Consider the following 18,841-nt stretch of genomic DNA (forward strand, 5'->3'; position numbering starts at 1 on the left):
GATTGTTGCACATACAGATAGGAAGGAGACACTCTGCCCACAATAATTCTCACCCTATCCCAGTAGCATATTAAATCCTGAATCTTCACCATACAGTCCTTCTTATCTGCAACAGGAAGCCCCAGATGCTGTGGAGCAACTTCATCCAGCAGAAGAAAATTCTTAAAAGAAGAATAACATTCAGAGTTTTAGTTTCCATAGACAGTAATCAACACGCACTGGGTATACTATAGTCTCTGTCTGTGGTGTATTTACTTGAATCCTTTTAATACTGACGAGAGACTCAGAGACCTTCTCTATGGCAAAGGGAAAGAAGAGCGTGATGGTTAGTCTGACCGCCCCGTAGAGGGAAACAGCCATGAACACTCTGCTAGCAGACAACTGGTTTCCTGTCAGTACGTAGACGCAGACGGTGATGAAGACGATGATCTTGTTGGCCACAAAGAACGATGCCATGTTCAGGCCACGCAGGTAGGAGCTTTTCATGATCTTGGAAATTTCCATTCTGTACAATATGAAGAAATGTTATCAGTATACACTGTTTAACAAACATTATCATTGATATGTTTGGCAGCAAACAAGATCATTTGTTTTGTATATGCTTGTTAATATAGAGGACATTACAAAAGTTGTTAATATATTTAAAATCATTTTGTTTTTTGCTGTACCTTCTGACCTCATCCACCAATGCAGCAAAGGGCTTCTCCCAACCATACATTTTTATGACACGTATCCCAGAGATGACTTCATTCATTGTCCGTATCCGGTCATCTGTTAAGACTGCTGTTTCAGCCCTAAAACAACACACATAGATTGCAGCAATGGCACCAGTGCAACATACGAACATAAGTAGAGAAAATAGTTTTCTATATTTGATCAATCTGGCAAATGACCACTAACCTGAGACTAGAGAACAAGTGTCCAAACATAGTCTGTATTGGCATCAAGATGAAGAAGACAGCCATTCCCGCGAGACATGATGGGCCGATCGCATACATCAACAATAATATCACAGTTGCTGCTTGTAGAGGACCAATCCACAGGAAGTGCAAATATAAGGTCACCTTTAAGAAAAGATGGAGAGGAAAGAATTACTGACGTGTGGTTTGTATTAATGAATAAGTAAGTCACATAGAGAAACTGAATTTAAAGATATAAGAGGATTTCTGATAATTACCTCATCAAATTTGTTGACATCATTGGATAAGAGGTTCACAATTTGTCCTGTGGTAGTTTTGGTAAATGCTTTGCTGTTAAGACAAAGAGCCTTTGCAGAACAAAAGGTGTTAAATCCCAGTCATGCAAACCACAGGAATATGACAGAGGATGACGTTATACATACGCGTCTCACTGACCTTCCGAAAGATCATGTGGCACATGGCCACACGAATCTTCATGCCCGCTCGCTGGACGTGGTAGAAATAGAGATGATGAAGAACGGCCAGGCCCATGGTCGACAAGGAGATGCCTGCAGCGTATCTGTAGGCCTCATAGACTGCAGCTGTGTTGGTGGGGTCATCACTCTCAAAGTACTCGATTATCTTCCCGAGTAGCATTGGCTGAATGACTTTGATAACTTCCTGATTGAAAATGAGATGTAAAGCAGATGTGTGAATGTGCTGCATTAAAAAGCTAAATGCATGTCTTAATGTAGCATTGTTCTCTGTAGGCATTTGGTTTCTGAGATTGCACTGTACCTCTATAAAGATGTATATTCCAATGAGAGCGTATGATCTCCAATAGCACTGAACGAGAACTTTTGCAAGTCTGGGTGGGCGCAGATCTTTAGCCGCCTGTTGAACCTCTCTGTTCCAGTACCTTTCAAAAGTCAAAAGAAAAGCAGTCAGTAATCTATAATAATGCAGTGTAACTTTTGCACTACTGAATGTTTAAGAAATCGTAAAACATTTTTAATTCAAGCTGAAAAATTCATTATTATTATTATATTAGCTTGCTTGTGTAACTGACTAAGTGTGCATCTTATACTACTACATACTTTAGTGTGGCAATCTAAATGCATGTTTCTACATGGTAGAATATTTACTGAGGTACTGTAATCAAGTATTTCTAGCACTGCATCATAATGACTAAATAATAGCGAGACTTGACTTCTAATTGGATATAATTTATAAAAGGAAGAGCTTTGCTTTGTTGCCACAGTTTAATACAAAAACCCAAATGACTGCAGCTTCAGTATCTAACTGTGGGTATGTGTCATTATTCATCATTAGTCTTAGCTGTGAAGAACTTGAACTATACTTTTAAGTGATATCTTCGACCCTGGCCTCGCATGGAGGAGGTGCTGACATTTTCACCATGCTAAACTTCGCACTGTCAATATTTAGGTGGGCTCCCCTCCAAGCACAAAGTGAACTCTGACGCAAAAATTGATTTTTGCATCAGACAATTATTTAGAAGATATGCAGGTGGAGAGGTGCCCGGCAGTGGTGCGGCTACTATAATAATAACAATAATAAACATAATAAGATTAATAACAATATTAATACACTATTAATATAAATACAAATTAACTTATTTATATAGCACCAAACTAAAAGCTAAAACCTAAAAGCATAATAAAACCCAGAGAGTAAAACTAACTGAAATTACATGAAACATAAAATTAAATCTCCGAAAAGCCATTTTATTTTATTTTTATAAGGGATTTAAAAGACGAGATAAAGTTTGCAGCCCTGATTGCCTCAGGCAGGTCATTCCAAGTCTATGAGTCCCGACTGCAAAGGCTGTATCACCTGTGTGTAAGAATCAGGAATCAGGATCGACGCATCCAAGGAGGGTGCGGGAAGGGACATTGGGCAATAAGAGAAATAACTTAGGCGAGGCCTCTCAGGGCTTTGTATGTAACGAGTAATATATTTAAATCAATTCTAAAAGCAACATGTAGCCAGTGTGACGCAGCCAGGATTGGTGAGATGTGGTCATGTTTTCTAGCCCGAGTCAAAATCCTTGCAGCAGAGTTTTGGATGAGAAGGAGGTGGGAGAATGAATTACAGTAGTTTGATCGACTGGTTCTGAAAGTGTCGATAACAGTTTCCAGTGATAAAGAAACGCTCTAATCCTTGAAGTGTTTCTGAGATGATAAAAGCAGGACTGAGCCATTGATTCAACATGTTTGTCCAAGATGATGTTTTCATTTTTCAAAAATGACACCAAGATTTTTGCTATACTGAGTTATTGAATGGGACAGTGAACCAAGACTGTTTGATATTTGACTGTTACTAAACACTTTCTCCCAGTGGAGAAGGAGGTCCTTTTAATATGACTTTTGCTTAGTATGGGACTAAAGCTACTGGGCTACTAACATAAGGAGGTGTACATGGTACCAGATCAGAATGTCTGTAAAGTGCATGCAGTAACTGATCACTGTGGCGTCAGACTCCTAGAATATAAACCTAATCATAGTATTAGCTACTTTGACCTTTGGGATAATCACAGTAAATAAGTATTTGAACTGAATGAATAAGATATTACTCCATGTCTTACCATTGTAGCTCCTCCCCGAGTCTATCTGAAGCGTCCTCTGGGAGAACTTTATACATGTCATCTTCCTCCAACTTCCTCTTGTACCCGATTCTGAACAAGGGATTCAGCCAACTAGAGAGAAAGTACATGAAAGTATGTAGTTGAAAATAATTATTGAAATTATTGTTCAAATAAACTATGAAAACCTAGTTTTAGCTTAGCTTGAGAATGCATGAAAATAAAAAGGAGATAGAGGTTTTCACCAGAACACAGAAGTGCATTGTGACTGTGCATTACGGATGGAGTCCACCTGTATGAGGGGTGTAAGAAAAAACTGACACACTTGAGTAACGCAATGTTATGATACTGTTTAGATTCTCAGAGCAGAAAAACAATTTGCACATCTATTTCATGAGACAGGTGCGTAGGAGAGGGATGAGTAGCTGAAAAGTTGCAAATAAACTCCCACACACTGCCTAACTTTGTGCGGGAGCTTAATTGCAACTGTATAGAATCTCAAAGAGCATTGTGTCGATTTTTAATTAATAGTTTACATACAAAAACTTGTGTGTTTTGATGTTGAATGTTGGGCTACAGGGACTGTGACAGTAATGCTGATCCCACTGTTTGTTAACTCTTTTACTCAGATGTTAAGCTGGTGGTGAGTTCTTTAAACCATGACAGCTTTACTTTGCAAAGTTTAAACACAACTTGTTTTGTTAACACACAATTTAAGTGAAATGTTATGTTACAGTCAACAATTAATTTATTTGTAGCACACTTCCAAAACGTTTTTACTTTATAATGTATAACCTATGTGTAATACTGTCTCTCATGTTCTTTACTATAGTACTTTTTAATAACTATCTACTTTTACTTCACTATTGAAACATACCGGCCCAATTTTTCATGCTCCATGCTATTCTAGAATTACTCTGCACTAGTCTGTCATCTAAGACTACAGGAAAGCATTTATACCCAAGAGCATGAGCTCTCTCCTCTGTGTGGGAACAGTGTGGTTTATGTTTACGCATGGACGGATGCTCTGCAGCTACCTGCTATCACATCCAGGGGACAGTCTGTCTTTTGAGTGGCCACAAACTGTCACACTGGAGAGCTCTCCATTCAATTATGTCAAACACGGCTGTCACTGCGGGCTGCTTTTCTTACCAGAAGAAAATCTTGGAGAGAAGATTAGCTGAAGCCGACGGATTATCCTTCGCCTCCTTCCGCAGTTGTTCCATGCCCCCCAGCAGTCAAAAGCGACCTGAGGACTTTCTCTGCAGGCTGTGTGACTCGGGGGATATCGACAAAGACTCAGAGGAGGTAAACCCTGAGAGAACAGATGCTGTAAACTCCAATGTCTGTCAATATCACACCGACAGACATTCAGGACAGGATTACTACTGGAACCCTGACCCTAACCAAACCGGCTTGGAAGTCAGGTGAGCCGGGCGCTGCGTGACCCCGCCCACCGCCTGGGGATTGGCTGACGGAAGTCTCCATCACTTCCCAAACTCCCTCGTGTCAGGAAATCTGTCCTCACCCGCACCATCGTTATGTACACAAAGTATAATATCATCTGAAATTGTAACAAAAGTTATGGTACTCATGCGTAATTTGTCCATATAGTGTTTTGTATGATTATATTACGTTGTTTGATATATTATTGAATTGTTTTTATAAACTCACCTGTAAACAGCACTTAAATCTTAGCTGGTCATGGTGGAGCTAATTTCAACTACTTTGTGTGATGGACTTTCTTAGTCATTATTAATTAGTTATTAGGTCCTTTTCTTAAATAATAAGTGAAAATATGTCAGTCTGGTAGTTAGATTATTTAAATACTTCCAATAGAAATCAACTTTCCAGACATTTGAGAAATCTAAGAATAAGGGATTCCTCCCTGAGAAATAAGAAAACAAAATGAGACGTAAATCTACAAAATAAATATTCACTTTTACCCCTTTTTAAGGATTCAATAACATGCAAAAACTACCTGGTAATGTGAAGATTTGTACTGTGTGCAGTATGTAAAAAGATCACCACTTATTCCAGTCAGATAACTGTAATATAATATATTTCCCTCTAAGATGTAGTAGAGTAGAAGAATAAAGTAGCAGAAACGTGTAAAAATGCAATGTTTGGATTATAAGAATATGAATTATTGCTATAAATCGCATGTGATTCATTTAATTGTGACCTATATTCATAAATCAAAATGTACCAAACCCGTCTAATCTGATTACTGTATCTGTTTCAAACAATGATTTCATCTTTAAATGACTAAGCCATTGGAAATATGTTTAAACATATAACAAATGTAAGATTTACAAAATGTTTTGTATTTCCTCTGACACGTGTTTGTATAGACAAGTTCATTGATGCTGCCATATTTATATTTTATCCTTTCCCCTGTAACACACGTTCACTTGTGGACCAGAGTAAGTCATTCTGTTGTTAGTCTCTTAGACAGTACATGCAATATTTTATCCTGTAAACAATTTATGGATAATTAATATTGTCCCGCATGGATTTGATTGTCTAGAGATTGTCTGTTTTTTTAAAGAACTTCCTCTGGGTCTCATCCAATTATTTAAATGTCACCTGTCAGATGGATGCATGTTAGTATTCATTTCAAGTCAAGTCACAGAGAAAAACTATTTCTCTTTTGTTTCAGGGAAAGAATAAAGCGACACCTACAGGAGAATATGTTTTCACAACCTATAAAATGAAGGAACCCCACTTAAAACTCCACATATACTGTATACATATAATTAATCTTTCTTATTTGTGAATGATAAAAAATAAGACCATTTCCTGTCATATATACTGAAGCCCACTACCACTTTTTTTTTTTACCAGTAAGAATATTGTAAACGTTTGATTTTGTTTATTTGTTTTCAAAAATGTACTCCATATTCTCCACATGCAACCCTAACACATCTATATAATGATATATTTTTGTATTACCTGTTTGTTTGTATTTATCCTATAAAAAAAATGAATAATTATAATCATGTAAAATAATACAAAGAATTTGCAATCTTTCTGACAAAGTCTTAGTCTCACTAATGATTTCCTATAAAACTTTACTGAGGTTCACTTTACAGCCGATTAAGTTTTGTTCTCTTTTTTATAATTGGCTTAATTTGAACTAAATGTAGTATGTTTATCTTGTTTTATTTGAGATAAAAACTGACACTCTCATGAGGGACAACATGTTCACACATAAGCTGACAATCATTGGTGATTCAGTTGCTAAATATTGTGTGCGGAAATAGATGAACCAGTAACTGGACTTTGTCACACTGCTTCTTCATTGAAGGATTACTGATTACTCCTTTATTTCTTATGTTAATATGGTACTTGACCTTATTTGTAGACCAAAATGTGTGTTTCAAAAACCGCTTGCCAAAATGTAATGACTAACTGCCAGCTCCTGCTTTCTTACTGTTTCACTTTCAGACACCTGTGTCCATCCCTCGCCACTAGAGACGCAGGCAAGATATCCTGTCTGTAAATCATCTCGATGAAACACATGTCCACGGTGTAATTTGCCTGCCTGGGGCCATTTTATTTCTTCTCATTGTCTTGAATCTGCTAAAAGACTGTATACATATCTTAAACCTCCAAATGTCAGTCTTGCAGATTATGGCTCTTCTCAGCGGCCTAGCTGGGCTGGGAGCCACGATTGCTGCCACAGTGTCCAACGAATGGAGGGCCACCAGCCGGGCATCCTCAGTCATCACAGCGACCTGGGTGCTCCAGGGTCTGTGGAACAACTGTGCTGGAAATGCCATTGGAGGTCTACACTGCAGACCACATCATACTATCCTTCAGCTGGAAGGTAAGCTAAGAGGGTCGGTGTTTCACAGAGACCACATGACAGTATCTGTCTGTTCTCACACTGATGCATTTCTTTGTTAATAAAGCGATTAGAAGCACATTTAGTGCGTGAACATGTGTGTGCCTATGTACTACGTTATGCCAAGAGGTGGTGCTTTCTGAAATCTTCATAACACGTAATAACATAGTGTAACCTTAAAATTCCTCACCACAGAAATGAATGTATCTCCTTGGTTTTGTGAGTATGTAGGTGACGTATCAAGAACTATTAAACTGCTTTCAAAGTTCTTTCAAAGCTCAATCTTAGCAGAGTAAATTCAATGTATATTTTTTACATTTATTTTCAGGTGTTTAATAAATAAACTAGTTTTTGAAAATACAATTGAAGGTGACTGGGAAATAAACTGTTTTAAGTTTTAGATGATGTGATTTGCAAAGAAATCTTTATTTTGAGGTCCATTTTTAAGTATCCTTTGTACGGGATACAGTCTGACAGCGTTTTGTCAGTTTGTCAGTGAAATAATCAGATTATCTTTTCTTTTTATGCCCAGATTTTCATTTTAAATCTCAGATTGTGCCACTTTTCAGACATCTGTTTCAAAAAAGAAGAAAAAAATCCCTCTTTTGTTTAAATTGTACCTTTTTCCATAACAACATTTTATCAATATCTTTTATTGGTCATTGTTGATATAATCTCAAATGACTCGACAAATATTGTTACAGCAAAAAATCTAATTCATGCTGAAAAAATTAGTAAATAATGATTTCTGCTCCAGATTATGACTCACGGGTTAACTGTTGCAAATGTGTAATCCTTTTTGGTAATGTGAAGACGAGTGTGTCTGTATCAGTTTAGAGGAAGTGTTCAAATACCTGTCGTAGGCAGCAATGGGGCCAGTAAGGGAGAATATAATCCATTCAATTAAAAAAAGAAATTCAATTTGCTGAACATATTTCAACTCACATTGTTTACAACTGAATTGGAAGATAAAATACAATACATTTTTAAAAAATCTATAAATTCACCCAATCGAGGAAGATTTAGAATTATGTTATGTTAACAAAATGTATTAAAAAGAGAATAATTACGGAGTGCATTGAGATTCTCAGCTCCATCTGTGTTTATAGAAACGTTATCTACTATATAGACTACAACCACCAGGTGGCGATCTATTTCATATCACAAAAGCTTCATGAATTCCCTTTTTGCCTCATTTCCCTCTTGTTTGCTTTTTATCTGTGACATCCCAAATATATTTTCAGTTACACTTTTCTTAATTGATTAACACATTTCTCTGTAATGTAACTGAAAGTTTCATCCACATGCTGTGACATCAGAGTCAGTGACATGCTGTTAATAAGTTATCTAAATCCTGCTATTTTAAGTCTTTCAGGAAGTCACTGCACTCTTGTTGTGTATTAATTATAGGTGGCAGTGCAAGGTGAAAGGCAGAAGGTGACACATTCACTGTACTGTATCCTACCTAAAAGTATTTATAATAATTATGATTGAATTATATATTATGTATTCGGTTGTGCTGAATGAGTACTTTTACTTTTGGTAATTTAAGTATATTTTGATGCTAAAACTTCTGTACTTCTGTAAGATTTTAAATGCAAACTTTACTTGTAACAGAGTAATGTACGTTTACTTCATCACCTCTGCTCAAAATGGGCACACACAAACACAGAGCAAATAATTAATTGTGCATGCCTAAAGTGGCTTTAATTTTAAACGTCATCATCACGACTGAGTCACAGTGACGTGTACTGGATGATAATAGTCTATTGGCCACTTGTTCATGTTTAAGGCCAAACTCCTCCCTGCAGAATATAACAGTCCACAACACATTGACTATCAATCACAACCTATCCATTGCACTTACTACTGCAGAGCATAGCTACATTTTCAACAAGCTTTACGAGCTAGGGAACCATTAATCAATTTCAAGTCTCACCAACGTAATTGGCAGTTAGTGTGGAGGAGTCCTCTCTGCAGAATGAGCAGCATGTTTCAGGAGATCTTGGCCTTTATTGTAAGCACTTCAGGGTGGGTGCTGGTGTCTTCCACCTTGCCGACAGACTACTGGAAGGTAGCTTCACTTGATGGAACAGTCATCACCACAGCTACCTACTGGTCGAATCTGTGGAAGACCTGCGTCACCGATTCAACTGGAATCTCCAACTGCAAAGACTTTCCCTCGATGCTGGCACTGGATGGTCTGAGCTTTTCCCCTTATCGGATTCTTGTTTTATTGGTCAATTATGTCAAATTTATTTTCTGTTTTCCGTGCCTTATAAGTGTTCAACCTCAGCTCCTAGTCATAGAAGTTCATTGCTACTCAGGGCTAATAGATACCCTAAGGCTTATTGGAAGTCTTCAAGGAACAACTCATTTACCTCCAAATATGTCAATGTTTAGCCTCGTTCTAGCAGCTTGAAAGCTATGAAGGGGATTTACGAGGAACCTCAGGCGGCTTTTCCCCACGGCTGACTAGTTTCAGGGGTTAACTTCAAAGGTAATATTTGCCTCAAAATCACATCTTAATGGGACGTTTGTGATCGACACTATCACAAAGTGCCTGAAAACAACGAGGGTTACTTGTGACAAATTGTATTTCTTGCTTTATGTATGAATTGTTCACAAGGTCACTAACCCATTGACCTTGCGGTGTGCAGGTGTGAAAGTACAAGGAATGCAAAACCACAGAATGGAGCCACAGAACGTAACACTCTTTTGATTGCATATAAGTTGACCTCTATTTTATGTGTGCAGGCTATATCCAAGCATGCAGGGGATTGATGATTGCAGCCGTCTGTATGGGATTTTTTGGTTCCACATTTGCCCTTGTTGGAATGAAATGCACCAAAATCGGAGGAACTGACAAAAACAAAGCCAGGATTGCCTGCTTTGCTGGTGTAAGCTTCCTTCTTAGTGGTAAGTATAATGGGAAAGTCTATGAAAAAATGTATGTTTTTCTTTGTGATATGATTAAGATTCCCTTTTTTTTTTCTTGTTCTTCTCAGGCATCTGCTCCCTTTCTTCGTGCTCCCTCTATGCACACCGGATTACAACAGAGTTTTTTGACCCAATGTTTGTAGCACAGAAGTAAGAATCCTCTGACACCCAGTGAGTGTTTTAATGTGACTCAAACAATTCAGAAAAATGATCATGAAGCATCAGTCCTTGTCTGTAGGTATGAACTTGGAGCTGCGCTTTTTATCGGCTGGTCAGGATCTATTCTCTGTATCCTCGGAGGCAGCATGCTCTGCTTCTCCATCGCAGGTTCTTTTACCAAAAGGTTAGTTTGAGTAACACAAACCATGTTTACATTATACAATATATATGTACGATTGAATTATAGGTGTTTGACTTGTGAAGATGAATCTATTTTATGTCTCTTTACAGCCACAGTCAGGCAAACTATATCTACAAAGGTGGTGCCTCACATTCTCATATCTCCTCCTACCCCAGAGGGCAGGCGAAGTCTGTAAACCAGAGGCCGCCTCCAGACTACAGCAACTCCTCCAGGACGCTGCACTTTGATAAGAACGTATATGTGTGAGGGATGTGAATATAAAACACTTTTAGTTGAAGCCACTGGTGAATCTTAAAAGATCTACTGTATACTAAGTCTAAATTATGCAGCACACTGTAATAGAAGTTGGTGGTTTCGGTCTAATAGCAAGACAATTTGTTGATATTAATGTGTGACTGACCTGGAACTAAGTTTAAATATTGAAATGTTTCTTCCAGAGTTCCACATTTAAAGTTGTATGCTACAGTTTACTCTCTGGTGTTTCTATACAGAAGACAACTTCTGTATTTGGCAGTTGTTCATTATTGCTGTAACATTGTATAATACTGTATACGTATAACAGCTAAATCAAAAACATATGGTCAAGAGTTGGCCTTTATAATCTGATCATTGCATAATTGTTCCTTTTTTTTATGTATGTGGCAATAAAATGTCTAATATTTTGTAAGACATTTCCTTTGTTGGTTGTACCTCTAACTGTGCACATGTTGTTCTTCTGTAATGACAATATTTAAAACTGTGTCAAACACAGACTCTCTTGTTTCTATGATTTTGTAATTAGCAAACTTGAAGAAGGTCAGAAAAGGACTGCATCGTGTCCTTGTCTGATTGAAATGTGTGGCAAATGATGAGAAGGCTGTGTTTTTTTAGAAGATTATGCGAGTCAAAATAACAAAGATAAAATAGAGTTTCAGCAGACCATGAAGTTATTGTTTTGTCAGCAGAGTATGACAGAGTCATATCTGCTTGTCAGTGATTGCAGCATGTCTGAAGAGGGCAGCAGCTTTGCACTTTGTGTTATGTTCTCTTAAGAAGATCCGAGTGAATCTCCCTTTTAATCCTAATAATATGTTAGTATGATATGTGAATGTGACAAGAATGGGCTTTTTTTTTACTGTAAATATATTAAATGTATTTTTGCCGGACACTAATAATGAATGTAAACCTGAAATGTAGCTCCAGTTGGTGTGAATTATCTGTAGCGGGTGGCACACTCCAGAAAGTTTACAGTAAACATCTCACACAATTGCACCAAGCCCTCATCAACACTAATAGCGCACGTCAAAGACACAATGTCATCCTGCCCTGAAACAGGAAACCGCTCATCATCCTGCTCACCGCTGAGTAGACGTTAAGTGTGTTTTCTGCTTCTATTCTACCTGAGTGGACGCTACCTGCTTTAATTTAGTGATTTCAGAAATGAGGAAACGTCTGATCCAAGTACTTGGCTTCTTGATTTCATCAGTGGGATGGCTGTTTGTGCTGTGCACCATGGCCATGGACTTTTGGAGAATCGTCCAAATAGGAGGACAAGGAGGCTCCTTTATCATCAGAGTGGCCTGGTACTGGTCTAACCTGTGGAAGGATTGTTTCACCGATTCCACGGCTGTCACTAACTGTAGAGACTTCCCTGTGCTCTGGAGTGTCACACGTAAGTGCTTCAAATGTTGCATCAGCAATGATGTTTCTATTACTATCTCTCTTAGTCTTTCTCTTTGAATGAATAAAAGGATTTGCAGACCCGTAATTCAACAGGCAGAGCATATGGATAAGAAATAACGTAATCTTCGTCTTAAAAATGTTATGTTGAATTCATAAGCAACAAAATGCCGTCTTGCAGCTTTATTTGGTCTGGTGTGACCAGGTTTGGTTGCCAATGTTTTCTAAATTTAGTTAAATATTGTCAAGTAAATAACAATACTGGGTCAGTTCACTGAAATTGGGATTATTCTCTACTCGTGCTACTCTCACCCTACCTTTTAGTATATAACATTGTCCCATTATTGTCACTTTTTGTGTCCCCTGTTGAGAAAACGTCCCTAAGAATTGCTTTAAGGTGCAGAGGTCAACACGATTAAAGGAACAATGTTAAATCTTTGTTACATGTTTTTGTAGAAAGGCGTCTACTTCACATTATTAACACAAAAATGCCATTAGATGATTACATGAATATGTTGTGTGATGAATGTTATGCATTTAACAAACTCACATAGACAGACACATTCCTGTGTCCAATTGAAACCTTCAAATATTCTAAGCATTAAGAATACAACTGATAAATACTGACTTTGATTTCACAAAATGTATTTCAGTTTTGTGAGACTGTATGGGTTACTTTAATTCGTATTTCAAATGGAAATAGTGTGTTTTATACTCCTTCTACTGAATGTAATTACTTAACATTTAATTGTTGTTCATATTCAGGTTTAACAATCTGAATGAATAGAAAAATATGAATAACAAAGCATAGCAATGGATGAGTGCACTAAGTAACGTTAAGTTTACACCAGAGCTGAAGCTGAGTGCACACAATACAATTAAAAGTTCAAAGTTAAAGTAGGAAGTAAAATGTTACTATGTTACAATTTTGTCAGAAAAGTGTTGATTCAACTCCATCCATCGTCTACCGCTTATCCGGGATCGGGTCGCGGGGGCAGCAGCTCCAGCAAGGAACCCCAATCTTCCCTTCTCCGGGCCACATCCTCCAGCTCCGACTGGGGGATCCTGAGGCGTTCCCAGGCCAGTGAGGAGATATAATCTCTCCACCGAGTCCTGGGTCTTCCCCGGGGTCTCCTCCCAGCTGGATGTGCCTGGAACACCTCCCTAGGGAGGCGCCCAGGTGGCATCCTTACTAGAAGTCAGCAGGGTCCCACCCTTGCTGTACACAGCTTGGATGGTTTCTCGCTTCCCCCTCCTGAGGTGCCGGATGGTTTTCCAGAAGCACCTTGGTGCCGACCGAAAGTCCTTGTTCATAATTTCTCCGAACTTCTCCCACACCCGCTGCTTTGCCTTTGACACGGCAGAGGCTGCCGCCCTTCTAGTCCTTCAGTACCCTGCAACTGTTTCCGGGGTCCTCCCGGATAACATAACCCAGAAGGACTCCTTCTTCAGTCGGACGGCTTCCCTGACCACCGGGGTCCACCACGATGTTCGAGGGTTACCGCCCCTTGTGGCACCTAAGACCTTGAGACCACAGCTCATCACCGCAGCTTCAGCAATAGAGGTTTTGAACATCGCCCACTCAGGTTCAATGCCCCCAACCTCCACAGGGTTGTCTGAAAAGCTCCGCCGGAGGTGTGAGTTAAAGATCCCCAGGACAGGGGCTTCCTCCAGACGTTCCCAGTTCACCCGCACTACCCGTTTGGGTTTACCAGGTCTGTCCAGAGTCTTCCCCCACCCCTTGATCCAACTCACCACCAGATGGTGATCAGTCGACAGCTCCGCCCCTCTCTTCACCCAAGAGTCCAAAACATGCGGCCTCAGATCAGATGATACGATTACAAAATCGATCATTGACCTTTGGCCTAGGGTGCTCTGGTACCACGTGCACTTATGAGCATCCTTATGTTCGAACATGGTGTTTGTTATGGCCATTCCATGACTAACACAGAAGTCCAACAACAAACAACCGTTCGGGTTTAGATCAGGGAGGCCCTTCCTCCCAATCACGCCTCTCCAGGTGTCTCCATCGTTTCCCACATGTGCGTTGAAGTCTCCCAGCAAGACTACGGAGTCCCCTACTGGAGCCCCCTGCGGTGCTCCATTCAGGGTCTCCAAGAAGGCCGAATACTCCGAACTGCGGTTTGGGGCATAGGCACAAACAACAGTCAGAGTTTTCCCCCCCATAACCCGAAGGCGTAGGGAGGCGACCCTCTCTTCCACCGGGGTAAACTCCAACGTAGCGGCGCTCCGCCGGGGGCTAGTGAGTATCCCCACCCCGGCCCGACTCCTCACACTTTGGGCAACTCAACAATGAGTGGTGGGCCCACAGGATGGATGGATGGGAGGCACCACGTAGTTTCTTCAGGCTGTGCCCAACCGGGCTCCGTGGCAAACCCGGCCACCAGGCGCTCGCTGTCGGGCCCTCCGTCTGGGCCTGGCTCCAGACAGGGGCCACGGGCTTCCTCCGGGCAGGGTCTCTCCTTTCCTTTCCCTTTCTTTCATGAAGTCGTTTTTAAACCATTCTTTGTCTAGCCCCTCGCCTGAGACCAATTTGCCTTGGGAGACCCTACCAGGAGCACTAGGCTCCAGACAACACAGCTCTCAGGTTCATAGGGACACACAAACCTCTCCACCACGATAAGGTGATGGTTCCCAGAGAAGTGTTGATTCAACTGACTATGTTAATTTTTGAAGGTGTAGTTATAGTTTTGTGTTGTCATCACTGCTTCTAAAGTTACCATTCGATTCAGCAAAACTGATAAAAAATGTAATAAGCGTAAACAGTAATACTTTAGTTCAACCTCATTGTATTGTAAAAGTGTTCATATTATTGTGTCTACTCCCTGCAGTGAAAACAAGGAGCTTTGGATATCCTCAATGTCATACTCACATCAGCTGATTTTCTGTCTGAGAGAAAATGAACGTTGTTCTAGAAGTATTCTGTCTGTTGAATACTTTCTCTTTTTTTTCTTACCTGAACTCTTTCTTTCTGTTTCCCGTAGCTTTCGTCCAGGGAGTACGAGGATTGCTAATGTGTGGGTTAACTCTTGGATTCTTTGGAGTGATACTTTGCTTTGTTGGGATGGAGTGCACTTATATTGGTGGAGCTGATAAAACCAAGGACACGCTTCTGTTTACCGGAACAGTGTTCCATATTGCTGGTAGTGAGTACAAAACAAACATGAGTGTGTCTCTGTAAATGACAGAAATGTTTTGCCATCACTATTTCTTAATATCAACGAAACCTCTGCATGCAGGTGTATCAGATGTTTCTGCCTACTGCTTGTACATCAACAGGGTTGCCAGAACAACCTTTGCTGCCAGTGTAGGGCCGGGGGTCTTACGGTACGTACATAAGAGTCCACCTTTAATTTAAATATTAGATTAAAATATGATGTATTTACAGTATGTACAATGTATCATGACATTTCTTCTTACATCTGAACTCACTCCAGGTATGACCTAGGACCTCCCATATTTCTAGGATTGGTAGGATGTTTTTTAATCCTTCTAGGGGCTGTGTTTTACGCCGCTACAGTCTACCGAGTTATTTGCCCTGAAAGGTATTCAAATTCATCCATCTTCCCTCTTTTTCCTGTAAATGCAGAGATTCTACCACATTATTAACTTTGGCAATGTTTTGATCTTGCAGTCAAGTGGTATACGCCTATGGAGGAGGCACATACATGGCTCCTCGCTCCGGAGGAAGAACCCTGTTCACCGGATACTACAAACCTTCCAGGCAGTACGGCTCTTATACGGGCTCAGGACCATCCAGGAGCTCCAAAATCTCAAATCTGTCACAGACGACCCCCATGAAAATCTCAGAAAGAGATGCATTTGTGTAGTAGTTCCAAATCTGATTAACTAACAATCAGCATATCACATACAGATAGGATGAAAAATCCATCTGCTTTCTTTTCAGTGCACCATGTACAATTGTGATTTATTTTTCATTGTTGTTGTGTTCATGCTCTTGTCATGTTGTTTTGTTCATACTTTGTAAAAATAATACACTTTCTTGTGTTTACTCATCATTTGCTACCTTTGTTGTGATTTAACAAAAGCACGCATTGCACTTCAGAATGTCACTGGAATACCTATGAATTTATTTGTAATAAAAAAAACTTTATACCTAATGAGTATTGTGTCTCTCCAATTGTTTTCTTTCATGTATAATAATAATAATACATTTTATTTGGAGGCGCCTTTCAAGACACCCAAGGACACCTTACAAAATACAGGAGATAAAAACAGCAAAAACAATGAGAGGGAGAACAGACAAACAAAACCAGACATATAGTGTAGACACAAAACAAAGAGCAATCCATATGAACAGTTTGATGATCCCCATGGTGGTGTGGAGGGTCAGAAACGGTATGATCCAGCAGTTTCATAGTCCAGGTGATGTCGAGGAGGCTGCGAAACCAGCCGGAGAGAGGGGTCGAGTGTGTTAGCTGTAGCCACAGACTGCAGGCTACACCCAGACGGGGAGACCGGGCCCAGCAGCAGGTCAGCCGGTTAGACGGTGGGCAGGGACACAGTGACGGGGCAGCCTCCGTGTTAGCGATACACCACAGGAACATCGGAGTATCCAGCCGCAGAGAGCACAGAGGACACCTGTCAGTCCCGCACAGGTGAGCCCCTTATCGCCCCTTATTTTCCTAGTTTCATGTGCGTGCTATTGCCTTGTTCACATGTTAAGAGCTAAATGGTACATAAAACTGAACAAACACATTATCAAAGTGATGGTCACAAAACAGTCGAATCACAGGTCAAGACATAACATGTGATGATGTACACAAACCACATTTGCACAATGCATTTCTTTCTGTATGTGTGAATTGGTCACAAGGTCACTAACCCATTGACCTTGCGGTGTGCATATGTGAAAGTACTGCAAAACCACAGAATGGAGGCATAGAACGTAACACTCTTTTGATAGCATATAAATTGACCTCTATTTTATGTGTGCAGGCTATATCCAAGCATGCAGGGGGTTGATGACAGCAGCAAACTGTATGGGGTTTTTTTGGTTCCACATTTGCCCTTGTTGGAATGAAATGCACCAAATGTTACACCAGGGAAAAGGTGAGGACCCAAATGCAGTACAGCAGACAAGGATATTAACGAAAAGTGAGCTTTAATTAAACAAAGCCAAAAATACAAAAAAAGCTAACAAGCAAAACAACAGAGGGCGCAGACTATAACAATACAAAAGGTAAAAAGTCAACTGAACACACAAACCAGGAAGACACACAGGAACACAGCCACCAATAAGGGCGTAACATGAAATGACGAACCGACAAGGAACAATGAGACTGACAGGGATATATATACACACAGAAACTAATGAAGGGAACGAGACACAGCTGGGGGAGAAAGGCAAGGACACAAGGGCAGGGTGAATGGACACAGGAGGATCAAATTAACAATCACAAAGGGTGGGAAAACACACAGACAGGAAGTACAACTAGACATGACACAAGGGGAATGAACTTTACAAAATAAAACAGGAAACCTAGAACCTAGAACTGACAAAAAACAAAGCCAGGATTGCCTGCTCTGCTGGAGTAAATTACATTTTTGAAAAAACAACATCATGCTCAAACTGTGAAACAAATATTCCACTCCCCTAAAGAAAGACAAAGGAATTATAATTCCAGTGTAAAATTGTCACAGTCTGCTCCAGTACTTCTTACCTCAGCCCAGTACTTTTCCACACCCCGCCTCCTTCTCACCTCACCAGCCAGCCACTCCCACCTCATCACCTCACTTGGGCTCAGGCTGCTGTCAATTAATCAAGCCCTTATTTACGGATTGTACTCTGTATTATGCAAGTCTTTCCAGCGCTCTTCCCCAAACAGAGCTCTCGTTGCCGACCCTGCCTGCCCCTGACCTGCCTGCTTTGCCTGTTTCCCGACCAAGCCTGTTTTGGACCTGTCTGCCTTGCCTGTTTCCCGACCCAGACAGGATTCCTTCAACCTGCCTTGCCTGTTTCCCGACCCTCCGCCCGGCCCCAATTTACCCCTTGCCTGCTACCTATTGGTTGGTCCTTGTGGATTATTATCATCCCGCTGTGGATGAGTGTACTCGGCTATAACCTGCTAACTATAACTACTAATAAAGGTCATTACCAATTATCCTTGGTTTCCTGTGTGTTGCACTTGGGTTCACCATCGACTTGTTGTGACAGAACAATCTGGCCACTCATGGACCCAGCACACACAGCGCCACCTCTGAACCGGATGGAGCAGGTGGAGAACGCCATCCAGCATCATGAGGCGAGGTTTGCCTCGATGACGAACGAGCTACGGCAGTCAGCCGTTAACCAGGAGCAAGTGATGGCTACGTTAGTTGCCCAGGTTCAGCAGCTAACGCTAGCTATGAGATCTGCAACTAGTCCTGGGCCTCCTCCTGCTCCGCTGCCGCCAGTTTCAGATCCAGGACCAGCACCGGAGCCTCAGGTGGGGACCCCGGAGCGCTATGCCGGTGATACAGAGGGCTGCAACCCGTTCATTACAAAC

At 40.6% G+C, this 18,841-nt stretch overlaps 3 protein-coding genes across 4 annotated transcripts in view; 2 read left to right on the plus strand and 1 right to left on the minus strand.

The window, feature by feature from the left end:
- Positions 1 to 5,014, minus strand: part of LOC115026714 (multidrug resistance-associated protein 4-like) — a 35,456-nt gene extending 30,442 nt beyond the window's left edge. For both annotated transcript variants that reach the window (XM_029459644.1, XM_029459642.1), the window contains exons 1-9: positions 4,654 to 5,014; positions 3,505 to 3,615; positions 1,698 to 1,818; positions 1,356 to 1,580; positions 1,178 to 1,267; positions 901 to 1,064; positions 669 to 794; positions 256 to 505; positions 54 to 161 (exon numbers count right to left, since the gene is read on the minus strand). In XM_029459644.1, coding sequence (XP_029315504.1) covers positions 54 to 161; positions 256 to 505; positions 669 to 794; positions 901 to 1,064; positions 1,178 to 1,267; positions 1,356 to 1,580; positions 1,698 to 1,818; positions 3,505 to 3,615; positions 4,654 to 4,727 — 1,269 coding nt within the window. In that variant the 5' untranslated portion in view covers positions 4,728 to 5,014. The remainder of the gene's footprint in view (positions 1 to 53; positions 162 to 255; positions 506 to 668; positions 795 to 900; positions 1,065 to 1,177; positions 1,268 to 1,355; positions 1,581 to 1,697; positions 1,819 to 3,504; positions 3,616 to 4,653) is intronic.
- A 2,105-nt stretch (positions 5,015 to 7,119) lies between these two features.
- LOC115026567 (claudin-10-like) lies at positions 7,120 to 10,898 on the plus strand. The gene is made up of 5 exons (XM_029459428.1): positions 7,120 to 7,333; positions 10,109 to 10,270; positions 10,360 to 10,441; positions 10,530 to 10,634; positions 10,742 to 10,898. The coding sequence occupies exons 1-5, from the start codon at positions 7,120 to 7,122 to the stop codon at positions 10,896 to 10,898; spliced, it is 720 nt and encodes a 239-aa protein (XP_029315288.1).
- Positions 10,899 to 12,071: 1,173 nt separating this feature from the next.
- Positions 12,072 to 16,162, plus strand: LOC115026746 (claudin-10-like). Its single transcript, XM_029459696.1, has 5 exons — positions 12,072 to 12,303; positions 15,317 to 15,478; positions 15,572 to 15,659; positions 15,770 to 15,877; positions 15,967 to 16,162. The coding sequence occupies exons 1-5, from the start codon at positions 12,072 to 12,074 to the stop codon at positions 16,160 to 16,162; spliced, it is 786 nt and encodes a 261-aa protein (XP_029315556.1).
- Positions 16,163 to 18,841: the final 2,679 nt, after the last annotated feature.

Source organism: Cottoperca gobio, chromosome 21 (genome assembly GCF_900634415.1).
Source record: "Cottoperca gobio chromosome 21, fCotGob3.1, whole genome shotgun sequence".
Classification (NCBI taxonomy): Eukaryota; Metazoa; Chordata; class Actinopteri; order Perciformes; family Bovichtidae; genus Cottoperca; species Cottoperca gobio.